At 43.4% G+C, this 13220-nt stretch overlaps 1 protein-coding gene across 1 annotated transcript in view; it reads left to right on the top strand.

Moving 5' to 3' along the window:
* The window catches only part of ADCY5 (adenylate cyclase 5), a 204570-nt gene extending 193093 nt beyond the window's left edge, over positions 1–11477 (top strand). The window contains exons 16-21 of the mRNA XM_021526071.4: positions 3846–3872; positions 4663–4795; positions 5912–6175; positions 6523–6727; positions 7438–7562; positions 8916–11477. Coding sequence (XP_021381746.1) covers positions 3846–3872; positions 4663–4795; positions 5912–6175; positions 6523–6727; positions 7438–7562; positions 8916–9044 — 883 coding nt within the window. The 3' untranslated portion in view covers positions 9045–11477. The remainder of the gene's footprint in view (positions 1–3845; positions 3873–4662; positions 4796–5911; positions 6176–6522; positions 6728–7437; positions 7563–8915) is intronic.
* Positions 11478–13220: the final 1743 nt, after the last annotated feature.

Genomic DNA, 13220 nt, shown 5'->3' on the forward strand with positions numbered 1-13220 from the left:
AAATGTCATTTTTCAAATAAGAAAAAAAAATCCCCCAACAAACTTGAGCTCACTCAGGGATGTGATGTGAGCCACCACAATATATCAAACCCAGCTTGGGGTGGTGGAATGGTGGTGCTTGATGTTTGGCTAGTTGATTCCCGTTGCTTCCAGGACATATATCCTTGTCTGAAAAGCCAGCATCACAGCTGGGCTCAGCAGAATTCCCAGTACAAGGGTCTGGGCTCAGTGGGAATGGACAGGTGGCTTGTCATGGTTCCCCATCTCCTGCAGGTCCCCACACCAGAGAGGGAAGTTTGGCACATCCACAAGCCTGTCCTCCTCCAGGAGTTTTGTTTCTCATTGGGAATTTCTCTATTGTGTTAACTCTTTGTTTTGATGATTCCCCCTTGTAGGCAACAATTGTACTTAAATGTGAGTGAATCAATTATGCCAGTTTAGGTGGACTATTTGTCAAGGCTGATAGCTGTGGTTGTCCCTGCCTTGGACAGGAGGGTGTTTGAGAAGATTCCCGTGGCCCTTCCCAGTGTGTTATGAAACACCTTCTGTAGTTGCCCAGATTTCAGGATGGCCATTAACCATCAGCCCTTCAAGCCTGCTGCATCTGGTTACTCCTCTCCTTCACATAACTATTCCAGGATTTCAGCATTCCCGTGTGCCCAGTAATAATTAATGGATACACAGCTTTTGCTGGCATTGCCAGTTAATGGAAGTGTAGCTTTTGCTACCATTGGTAGTAATCACTTAAATTATTTTGTTAACTCAATTGAGTGAAATTAGGTAGGAAACCCCGTGGAGCTTTCTGTGGGGAGGTATAGGGAGAATGAGGTTTTCTTCCTTTTTTTCAGATATTAGTTGTTCCATCAGCAGAAGTTATTTAGCATTTTATAACACAATTAGTGAAATAGAAGCATTTTATATCTCAAATACAATTTCATTCTTGTAATTCAAGCACTAAGCGAAATTACAGCACTTGGAAGTGTAATTTACATCACTTCACAATCAGAATGTCAGTAATAAAGTCAGTAATAAAGTGGAGAAGGTTAGCATGTTTTCCCAGAAATAGCTTTCTGTGATGCTGTATTATCTCTCACTAAATGGGATTTGTGTGGTGGTTCAGCCCCAGCTGCAGCTCAGCCCCACACAGCCACTCATTCACTGCCCTGTGCTGGGATGGGGGAGAGAGCTGGAAGGGGAAGTGAGAAAACTCATGGGTTGAGATAAAGTCAGTTTAAAGGGACAGAAAAGAGAGAAACTAATAATAGTTACAATAATAATAATTTAACTAGAATAGACAAAACAAGTGATGCACAATACAGTTGCTCACCACTTGCCAACCAATGCCCAGCCAGTTCCTGAGCAGCAGCCCCAGGCCAGATTTCCCCCCAGTTCCCATACTGAGCATGATGCCATGTGGTGTGGAATATTCCTTTGGCCAGGTGGGGTCAGCTGTCCTGGATGTGTCCTCCCAGCATCTTGTGTCCCTCCAGCCTGCTCACTGGGGCTGTTGAGGAGATGAGAAGTCCTTGACTTAGTAAAAACCCTTCTTAGCAACAACTAATACATCAGCATGTTATCAACATCATTCTCATACTTAATCAAAACACACCACTACACCAGCTAGGAGGAAATTTAACTCTATTCCAGTGGAATACAGGACAGTTTGTTTTGTCCAAATTTCTCCATGGATGGCTATTTATTGCCCCAGTGTCTGGAAGGCCATTTGTGTGAGATGGGAGCTCAGCACGTAGCACAGAGTTCAGAGATGGACCTTATTGTCCAGCTGATACTAAAAAACCAGAAAAGCCACCATGACCTTATACTACTTTAATTGGATGCCCATTGTAGCTACATAATTAGTGTCTGCTCTGCAACCACCATGGTACTCTGACTAATTAGAAGTGATGCAGATGTCACTTCACACTTCTGTGTACAAACCAGCCCAGCATGCAGGCAGCTGAAAGGCTGATTACAGCACGTTGGGAATTGCTAGCCTTGGCTGCAGCCACACCAGCATGTGACACACAGAGTGTGACTGCATGCACAGGGCTACTGTGTTACCTTTTTCCTCTGCAGAAGATAAAACTAATGCATTGGTTTAAAGATGTGATGGGCCAATGTGATCTTCTAAACTGAGTTCCTGCACAGGGAGAGAGAGCTTTGCCTGTGATTTGTTCATCAAAGCCATCATTTCTGTTCCAGCTGTCTGTCCTTGCAACTGTGGCTGGGAAAAGTAAGATGCTCTGGTCCTATGGGAGCTGTCTCTAAAATGAACTGCCTTTCCTGTTAAAAATGTGCACTTCACTTGAGCAGGAGTGTAGCTAGCAAGCTTCTCTCTGTGTTCCCTTCCAGTGATTAAAGAACCATCTGCTACTGGAAATGTCTGTTCCATGGGGGAACAACCCACCAATGCAACACCCGTACTGCTTGCACTGGGCATCTTCACTTACCCAGAGAGTTACTGTAAATATTGGGTTTTCTGCACTTCATTTAGAGAAGAATAACCCACAGTGAGCTGCAGCCTCAGTACTAAGGGTCAGGTCCACCATGCTCCCATCATAAGAGAGAGTGATTAGGGAGGGCAGTCAGTCATCCTTGGCCAGGTGGTGATTTAGGGAATCAGGGGAATCATACTCCATGTAGGAAGTGTTCCACCTAGATCCAGCCTTTCATGTGGGAGTCCCCAGGCTTTCCAAACCGTGTCTGTGTCCAAGCACACATGTTCAGTGCTGGAGCTAGCCAAGACCCATGCAATAGATTGTGTGCAAGACAACAGTGGGTTGCAAAATCCATCTCTGAAGAAATTCCATGCTCAGAACTGCAGAAAATATCTTGGAATGAACAAGGTTAGAACGTCGCTATGGTTTTATTTTTTGATGTTATGCTCAGTTAGGTACCCTTGCCTATTTTGATTTTGATTATTTATATGTCTGATTGTGTAGCAAGGTTCCCTCCAACCCCATAAAATTGTGGCCTGAAGCTCTCTAGAGAGCTGTCACATTCTCAGGCTAATATCACATTTGTATCCTGCAAAGTTCTAATGGCATCAATGACACTACAGTAATTTAAGCACTGATCGCTTTCCTTCCATTTAAATAGTGTTCTAAAAGATGGTTGTGCATGGTTCTCAGCCACCTAATACTCCACCCACAGCTGAGAACAAAGCCAGCAGCATTAAGCAATCAATCAGGAGCTCAGACAGCTCTGTTCTGTGCTTTCAGTGTCAAAAAGCACACCTTCCATCTCCCCCAGCAGCTCTGATACACGTGGGTACTTTGCAGAACTGTCACTAGTAATAGGAATGTGCTAAAGGGTTTTCTTCAGTGCCCTTGTGTGTGGTACCCAGAGCTGGGCACAAGCTGGCAGTGAGGAATGAGCAGAAGAAGGGAGCAGGATTGAGTTAAAGGAATTAAGCATATCTCCATGCCACAGTAAAAGGAGAAGAAAAGAGCTATTCCTTACAAGATACAAAAGCCCAAAGCTTTCTTCCTTAGGTCAAATTTTGTAGTCTGACCTAATGAAGTAGTGATCGATGCACAGGCATTTGCCAAGCATCCCACACTGACATTAAAATCCCAAATTATTCTCTTACTCTTAATGCTTCTTTGATATTTTACCCACATTAACCATGTCACACTATCACTGGAGTTTTGAGTGTAGCTCAGAAGCCTGTTTTCTCCTCCCCCTCCCATCTTTTAGTAGTTTTCTGCTTCAAAAGAGCTGTAGCCCCACACAATGTCAGAGGTGCCACACTGCAGAGCTGCTGTGCAGTGATGTGCAGACGGGCAAGAGCTGCAGGGAGCCAAACACTCCACTGACCTTGTGTTTGTGCTTTTTATTTTCAGCGTGTCTGCAAATGATACATCCTCATGGTGAGTCACTTCAGCATGAAATATTTTATAGGTTTTTGTTGGCAGGTATTTTCTGTTCACAAGGTGCAATAGCAGCACATTGACTCACCAGCAGTGTCTGGTGTTTGTGTATTGCTGTGAGCTGGTACAGCACAGTGCAGATGCCCTGAGTGCCCTGAATGTTGCCCTTTTGTATGTAAAGGTACTCTCAGAGCATCCTCTTTCCTGTGGGACTTATGTCAGCTCAGGGCTTATTTGTAATACAATTTAAAGGCTTTATCAAAATATTTTCATACTGTATAAGTCTGTAATTCATATTTAATAGTTTTTATTTGCCTGCTTCACACCTCAGAAAAGGTGTGAATGTACCTTAGTGCTATTTTCAGTTTACAGAGCACTTACAGGACAAAGCCCATTAAGACTGACTAATTAGAGAAGCCATAAGCTAGAGCAGTTCCAGACAGGAGCCTGGGGAAGCTAGTGCAGAACACAGGATGAGCACAGTCTGAGGAGCTGTCAGCATTTCAGTGCTGCTACCCTTAGCATATATGGCCATTCTCTGAAGAGTGCCCTTTATATCAATGACAACCCTTCCCAAGGATCACTTTTCCAAGTCCTCCTTTAGAAACTGGCACCCATGAGCCAGTCTCCAGCTTTTTGTAGACGTTTGTCCCTTTACCAACACAGGCTTTGAGGGGAAAGAAAAAAAAAAAGCCAGAGAGGCTGGTTAGCCTTGAAATGGGAAGTGTGGGGTGTGGCGAGGCCGTGTTCTTCCAGAAACAGGGAAGTTGTGCTCTTTCCTTGGCTGCAGCCCCCCGGTGACAACGCGAGTCGCGCTGAAGATTGTGACCCCTGTCATCATCACTGTCTTTGTCCTGGCACTGTACTTGCATGCCCAGCAAGTGGAATCCACTGCAAGGCTTGATTTCCTCTGGAAACTTCAGGTTAGTGGGTGTTGGCTGTGGGAGGATCACATGTGGTCTTTGGCATTAATTTAAAATAATTGAGCTCTTCACTGTCAAGTTGAGAAGTGTGATAAAGTGTCTTTGAATTTAATCCGAATCTGGCTTATAATTGGGCATACTAATAATGCTCTGCTCTTCTTTGGTACTTTGCATACTCTGTGCATCTCATCCCAGTTATTCAGCCCTTTTTCTCCTTGTAAATGCACCTTGGATGGTCCCCATGGTAAAGGGTTACAGGTCCAAAGGTTGAGATTAATAAATCTGGAAAACTGAGCTGTTACTACTGCAGGAACATGTAATGTAACACAATTTATAAATATAGGAAGCTCATATTCACGGCTGAATTGTTTCCCAGAGTTCAGTAAGCTTTAGTTTGCTGTGTTCAAGGGTGTGAAAGATTCACATTTGCATTTTCATTCAGTTTCCTGTTAAGCAGTGGGAACTGGCTCAATGTCCAGCCTTCATTAGCCCCCAGGCAGCAGTACTGGGTAACCAACACACTGTGGATAATGCCACTGTGCTCCTGTCCCTGGGTTCACTGTTAATGTTTTCACTACTTGTGCCCATGAGTGATGTTGGGGCCCTGTATGATTCCCAAGCAAGCAGGACAGGCCTGGGCTCTGGCCAGCACTCATGGCTGGGGGCCGCAGGACTGCAGGTTTTATTTAGATTTTCTATCTTCTGGGTGGCAGGACATCATTCTAATTATAGGTCTTTGTGGTTTGAGTACAAGGCACTGAGGAAGCAGCAATTAATTAAAGCTCCTTGGGAAGCAGATAAACATTGTAATCCTCATTTATAAATGGTAAAACAATGGAAGGAGTGAGCTGAGTGGTTAACCAGTTCAGGGCTCAGAAATACAATGCTGGATTCTGGCATTATTCTCTGCCTGCTTTTCCATATACGTGTGCATGAAGAGATGGAACATTTTCCACTGCAAAACACAAGTTTCTGCATCTCTCTGGCTCTGCTCTCCTTTGCGGTTTCCCCCGTTCTATTTCTGCCCTCACTGCAAGTTAATTTTCAGCTTTTTTTCCCCTCCCCAGAGCAGCTACCAAAAGAGTAAGTGCATCACTGTGTCTCCCCCTACACTAGGCCACCGAGGAGAAGGAGGAGATGGAGGAGCTGCAGGCCTACAACCGACGCCTCCTCCACAACATTCTGCCCAAGGACGTGGCTGCCCATTTCTTGGCGCAGGAGCGGCGCAACGATGAACTGTACTACCAGTCCTGCGAGTGCGTGGCTGTCATGTTCGCCTCCATAAGCAACTTCTCGGAGTTCTACGTGGAGCTGGAAGCCAACAATGAAGGGGTGGAGTGTCTGAGGCTGCTCAATGAGATCATTGCTGATTTCGATGAAGTAAGCCACAGAAAATCTGGGTGAACTAAGTGAGCTGAATGCATGAGTTTAGTTGGGTTTTGCTGAGCTCCTGAAGGAGGGTGGTTTATTGAATCCATGGTTAATTTCTCCTTACTCTAGGAGTCTTCAGTTTTATTTTTTTTCCCACCCCCCCTCCGCCCCCCTGCACAGAAATCCCTTCTATTTCCTTGTCATTCCTTTGAATATCTAATTCCCTTTCTTCCTCTGTCTTCCTGGCTCTGCCCACTACTTTGTAAAGCTTGCAGCAAGGAAGGACATGTGGCATGGACATTACCAGCATCTGTGTGCTTGTCAAGGTTTATTTGCTTCTTTTGCTCTTGTGACAGATAATAAGTGAAGACCAATTCCGGCAGCTGGAGAAGATCAAGACCATTGGCAGCACCTACATGGCTGCCTCAGGCCTCAATGACTCCACCTACGACAAGGAAGGGAAGACACACATCAAAGCTCTGGCGGATTTTGCCATGAGGCTAATGGACCAAATGAAATACATTAATGAGCATTCATTCAACAACTTCCAGATGAAGATAGGTAATGTCCTTATGCTCACAGGATTCCATGTAGGTACTGGTCATTCTGAGGTGGGGATTTTATGGACAGTAAAAACCGCAGATGTTACATTAGCCGTACAGCGATGTCGATTGTCTGGTGGCTGGTGACCACTTTGGCCTCTATGAAACATCACAGTAGTTTCTTAGGTTATAGCAGCATCACTGAAGCTCCCTAGGGAATTAGAAGCAGTGTAGCTCCTCCACAGCATGATCTTACATGGTGGTTGACCTTGGGCTCGTTTTGCCCCTATGCTTGGACATTAAATTGTCTTTCAAGTCAGGGAATAAAAAGCAACAGAAAAGAAGGAAGAAATTGGAGTATGTCAGGTGTGGTGTTTGTTCTGGAAAGCTCTGGGCTGCTGGCTTGCTGACCCTCAGCATAGCAGCAGGTATGTGCTGGTTTCAAGTGAGCAGTTTGCTTGTTAGCCAGGTGGCAAAGAAACTTTATGCCATTATCTGGCAGTGGAAATAGCTCTGGATTGAGCAGACCCAGCCTAAGCTGCAAGTCAGTTGGGCATAATGGATCAAAGAAGCCAAATTTTATTTTAACATTTCTCTCCCATAGCTTGGCCATAGCTTTACATGTTGGGGTTAGCACAGCTAGAACCAGTGAGCCTCAGAATGGGTTTTTACTGAAAAATAACCTGCCTCAAGCAAATGGATGTGAGCACGTTTCTCCTCTCCTTCCAGGCCTCAATATTGGTCCTGTCGTAGCTGGGGTGATAGGAGCCCGCAAACCCCAGTACGACATCTGGGGCAACACAGTGAATGTAGCCAGCAGAATGGACAGCACAGGAGTGCCTGACAGGATTCAGGTAAGGCAATCCCTGGAAAACTTACACTGCCAGCCCTGTGTCACTTACACATTTTGAAACGTAGTTAGAATTGAAATTTTGGTTTCATTTTATTCATTTATTCCATACATTTACGTACACAGAACTGAAGGAAAAGCCACTTAGGGAATGCTGGTGGTACCAGCAAGTTTTGTCTTTTAATCATGACCAACATTGCAACCTTTGTTTAGAAACCTGCACTTTAGTTCTGGGTGGAAGTGCTGAGCTGAGCTTCCTTCCCCGTGTGCCTCACTGGCATGAGCACAGTCCTGCCTGATCCCTGCTCACATGTGCTGCTCAGCTGTGTGAGGTTTGTTTCATTTTCCAAGGGCCTGATTCAGCCATGTATTTCTGTAATTCACTTTGCTGCTCACTGTGCCATGTGTGGCATGAGGCCAGCAAGGGTCCAGGCATCAGCAGGATGGGGACAGACAACAGAGAAAGGGGATTGTTTAAGGGGTTAATGGGACCTGTCTGATAATCACACATCTTGGCCTTCAGATGTGACCTTTCCAGTGCGTGATTCATTTCCAGTGTTCTGCTTTTGCTGAGCCAATGTCCACAGTAACAGAATACCATTCCTTGGGAAAACACTGAAGAGTTATAAAAATAGAGTAGCTGATGTAAAGGCCAAGAGAGGCAGCCACGCTGTTTCCTTGCCTGTCAGTTTACTGTATTGATATTTATACATCACTCTTGAGATGGTCTGTAAAGCCACCTGGAAAAGGGTGAGAAATTACATTGTAATAAATAAATACCTCAGGAAATCTGGTCTTTAAAACTTCTGTTGTTCTGCAGCACAAGTGATTATTTTTGACTGGCATCTGCAGAGACAGTTTGGATGCTGGCTAGAGTATTCCATTCAATCAGTTCTCTCCCATTGCCTACTACCTTCTCCTTCATAAAAAACCCTGACTCCTAAGCTGTACATCCACTGTGTAATTTCTAGGTAATTTCTGAGGCTATTTTAGTAAGTTTGACTGTTTTCCTACTGTTAATCCAGTGATACAATGAATGCATCTGAGTAGACTGAACTGACTGTTGCGTTTTAAAAAAAGTGACTAATTTGTTACACTTTATCCAGTGACCTCCTTGAAAAATTGAGTTTTCCCCCAGTTGTGAACTGTGTGTGACATCTGTATTTTCTCCGGTCCTAATGGTTGTGTTTGTTCAGCAACTTGTGCCAAACTTTCAGTCAGTGATTGAATGTGCAAACATTGATTGACTTAGAAAGAAAACTCCTGTTTTATTTTGTCCATGGATTACTCCAAAAGCAGATGGAAAGACTATGTGGAAGACAAGGCAAGCACCTGTTTACTCTTGTTTATTCTGCAGGTAACCACGGACATGTACCAGGTTTTAGCAGCCAACAACTACCAGCTGGAGTATCGAGGGGTCATAAAGGTCAAAGGCAAAGGAGAAATGACCACCTACTTTCTAAATGAAGGGCCTCCAATTAGTTAGCACCGACTGCAGCGCCACACAAAGATGGATTTTGCATTACCCAGGATTGTGAATAGGAGAAGAATAATTTTTCGGTAGCTGAACATGCAGCGCAGTTGAAATTTCACCCATGACTTTAGAGCTGGTATCAGCAAATTCTTTGGCCACCCATCAAGAAAAGCAAGAGAAAGAAACCACCTTGGAGTTGTTCCTGGCTGAGTGCTAAGCTGACCAAAGATGTGCACTACGAAGTTCACAGATAAGACATGAATTCGGCATTTTTAAAAAGGCTGCTACCACAGGATGGCATAAGAAGCTATTTAAGTATTTATTGACGCAACACAACATTTACTTGGTTGAAGGAATGTATGATTCACTACAAAGCATTATTTTGGAATGGATTTGCACTCCCATAATGTTTCCATCCCATACTGCCAGCTATTTGAAGTGTACCACTGTGCTTTTATTAGCTGTTTTGAATGGGCTTTCAAAACTGACACCCACTGTTGCAGCACACAAAAGGCCTTTTAGAAGGGCATTGGTAATGCTTTAGTGTGAAAAGACATTATAGCCTTGCCCCCTCTTTTTCCTTCTTCTCCATGGCTAAATGACTGCTCTTCTGAGTGGGGCTGGCACACCTGATGGAGGGGAAGATCAGGATAAAGGAAGATGGCTATACAACCATATTTATTAAAAAGTCGTCTGTGCTCTTCTTTGGTATCTATCAGTTTACATGGGAAAGACTAGATGTAAACAAGAGACACTTTGTGGGGGGAACTCCCCTGAAATTTGTTGTGGGTTTTTTTGTATTTTTTATTTTGTAATATTGAAAACATGGAGATCTAACAGATATACCAAATTCTATATTTTGTAAATTATATATAAATTAGAAGGCAGGCTGTCCACACCAAGGTGTGGGGGGAGGTGTACATAACCTGTAGACTTTTGTGTAATTTTTTTCTGTGTAATACTCTGAACACAGACTTGGCAGTTTTCAGATTATCACTATACAATCAACCAACAACAAACAGGTGAGTTTCCAGGCTGAATCAGATGCATTTTAAAATGAAAATCCAGAAAAATCTACAAGCCCAAAGAAGAGGAAAAACCCGCAGTAGTCACAGAATTGTTCCGTGCAGCGTTCCAGCGGAGGGTGGCGGCTTCCCAATGGAAACAGGACCTTTGAGTTTTAGCTACTGAGACGGTATCAAACATGTCAGAAAGAGCTCTAACCAAATCTTCTAACCCTTAGCACGAGCTCTTATGAGAAAAGGAAAAAAAGCTCATTTGAACTTTCATTTTTAAAAGATTGTTTTTTATAGATGGTCTTAATAGAATCCTGCTGATCTGAGAGTTGTGTGACATTGTAACTGCCATGTGACATTACAAGGAACTATGTGCTGCAGCATTGTTTACTTTCCTGTAGTAAGCACTTATTTAAACTGATTCACAGATTTTCAATTTTCAGGAATTAGGTCATCTTCAAAATAGATTATGATTGCAAGTGTCTATATGAGGTGGTCGACCTTAAAATAGTGCCATTGATACTGTGTTGGGCATCTTTATCACTAGTAAGGGGGGGTGTTCTGAATAGTTCACTGTTATCATTTATGTACCTTTTCTAACTATGAAAGAAAAATCCCTTGGTATTTTATTAAAAAAAGAAAATTATTTAAAAAAAGCTATATTTTTTATATTCTATGAGGGGAAAGTTTTGATATTGAATTTGGCTAGCATTAAAAATTACTCCAATCTTTTGACATTTAATAAACTTCTTTTCCACTCTTCTCAGGGCAGAATTATTGTAGTACTCACAGCATAATGATTGCACTATGGTGGTGGTGATTTCTTTTTCCTACTCGACAATGAGAATAAGTGAAAATCCATAGACCTGTCTTAATTAATTTGCTCTATTGCTAAGCATGACCCAAGCATTAAGCCATTTAAACATGAGCTTAAATGGCATCTCCCCTTTCCTTCTCCCTTCCACTAGGAAACATCTCTGAAAAGTATAGTATATTGACTTCTGTAAAACTGCCAAGTCTGCCCTTGTACTATACTTTTGCTCCTTTACATCTTTCCTGGTTTGCAAAATAAACTTAAGTTGCATCATGGTGTTATGCCTTTCTCCCCTCCTCCACCTTCCATCCCCTTTGTCCCTCACTGAGTTTCATTTCCTTCATGCCATACACTTGATTTTAGGTTTGCTTTCTGCTTTCAAAAGTCTGCAGTCTTCTTAACTTTTGATTCACCTTATGAAGTTGTGTTGTCAATGAAATTTCAAGTCCCCAGTATCTCTAGCTGTGATTGTTGACAGTGTGTCATGATCATTTCAAGGGGTATTCACACACTCTTTACTCTGGATCTTGCAAAAATGGATACAGTTATGATTTCCCATGGAAATTGAAATCTATTTAAGTAATTTAACTATATTAAACACTGTTTCACTGGTAATGTGTCTCTGTTTTATTTTAGCTGCAGCTGGCTGGTGGGATGAGACTTGTGTAGGAGACGCTGGATTTGCAAATAGAAGCACCCAGGTCTCATCTGGCACTGATGGATGCCCTGGTCCTTTGCACTGCCCCACTGTGGAGCCCTAAGGGCTTGGCTACCCAGCAAACATCCCCTGGGTGCTTCTTGTGCTCCCAACTGCCCCTGGAATCAGTCTCAGGGCAGCTGACAAAATACACTGGCATAATTGAACAGCTTAAATTTGTGTGTTTAAAACAAAGACTTTGTATTTTCAAAAGCACATCACCTTTGCCAAAGGATTCCCCAGGCACCTTGGTACTTGTCCTCTCAAGGACACTGCTGCCAGTGCAACATTTTCAATCTTTACATGTAAAAGTAAACACTACATGTGACTGTACCAATTAACAGGAGCCTCAGGTAGGGCTGAGAAAAAAAACCCTGCAGCTTCCAGCTGACTTCTTTTAGTTGAGAAGACATTACACAGGCAGCTGAAAATCCAATGTCCTACAATCTGTTATAGGTTAGGAGGGACTTTATGAGTGTACTGAGAACACAGCTGCAGGAACAAAAAGCCATGAAGTATTTAAGGTATCAATCTTCATGAAAATTGGCTGAGAATTATTTAATACTTTCTGTGCTCTCCTAAATAATCATACAGCAGTTTAGGACATTGCCTGATGTAAGCAGCTTTTTTAAACTATCTGGAGAAGGGTATTCCCCCAGGGAGGGAAGGCAGGAGTCTCCAATGTTGTGCCCTCTCATTTCAATTACTGTATACAGACTGGCTGCATAGTTTTCCCCAAATGCATCTTTTTCCCACCCAAAAAGCATTTTGATGAGTTTTAAGGTGTTTAGCCACTTCTCCCCAACACAGATCTAGCTACATCAAGTATCTGCCTGCACTTAATAAAATGATACATTTGAGACACACTGAATTTCTTAGATGTGTGTCCTGCACTGCAAGTATCTCCAGCCTGGCTGTTTATGTGTTACACAACATCCACAGACACCAATACCTGCCCAATAAGTATGCCCAGAGGCAAATATTTTCATTCTGTTAAGTTTTTCAACAGCTCCTCAGGGCACCATCAGTTCCAGACTAAAGTTTAGGAGTTGTCAGAAAGAGCAAGTTTAGGATGCTGCTGGGAAAAGGGCAGCTCAGCTGCTTTGAAGCTGAGAAAACTCAAGTTTCCTCGCTCTTGACCCACTTCATCCTTTCAACTGAAGGAGCAAGTAGGCTCTGGGGAGGTGGAGGAGGACTGAGAAAATTTAATTTCAGGCTGGATGGGGGGCAGGAGCAGCAATTTTCCTGCCATGTGGGCGCCAGATAGTTTTCTGTAAAAAGCAGAGTTATGTATTTTCTGTCCCTGAGCACCTCTCAGTCCCTGCTCTGCCCTGGCACTTGCCTGCAGTGCAGGGGAGGTGGCTGCACTGCTGGGGCCAGCCCTGTCCCCTGGGAAAGGGGCAGGGGTGCCAGCTGGGAGCCCAGAGGGGCGGCTGGGGCAGCACTGGCATTCCAATAAAAAGCTCCAGGGGACAGCAGCTGCACTCAGCTTCTCTGTAAGCAGCTGGCCCCAGAGATCTTTTAACAAAGAATTTCAGATTCAAATAACTATTGCCATCTACTGGAAATGGCATTATACACCTACCTTTGTAAGTCAAGCAAGCCTTTGGTCATTCCTTCCTGAAAGCAAATACAGTGACATCTTACTGAAAGATAAACAT

Source organism: Lonchura striata, chromosome 7, assembly GCF_050655825.1.
Source record: "Lonchura striata isolate lonStrDom1 chromosome 7, ASM5065582v1, whole genome shotgun sequence".
Classification (NCBI taxonomy): Eukaryota; Metazoa; Chordata; class Aves; order Passeriformes; family Estrildidae; genus Lonchura; species Lonchura striata.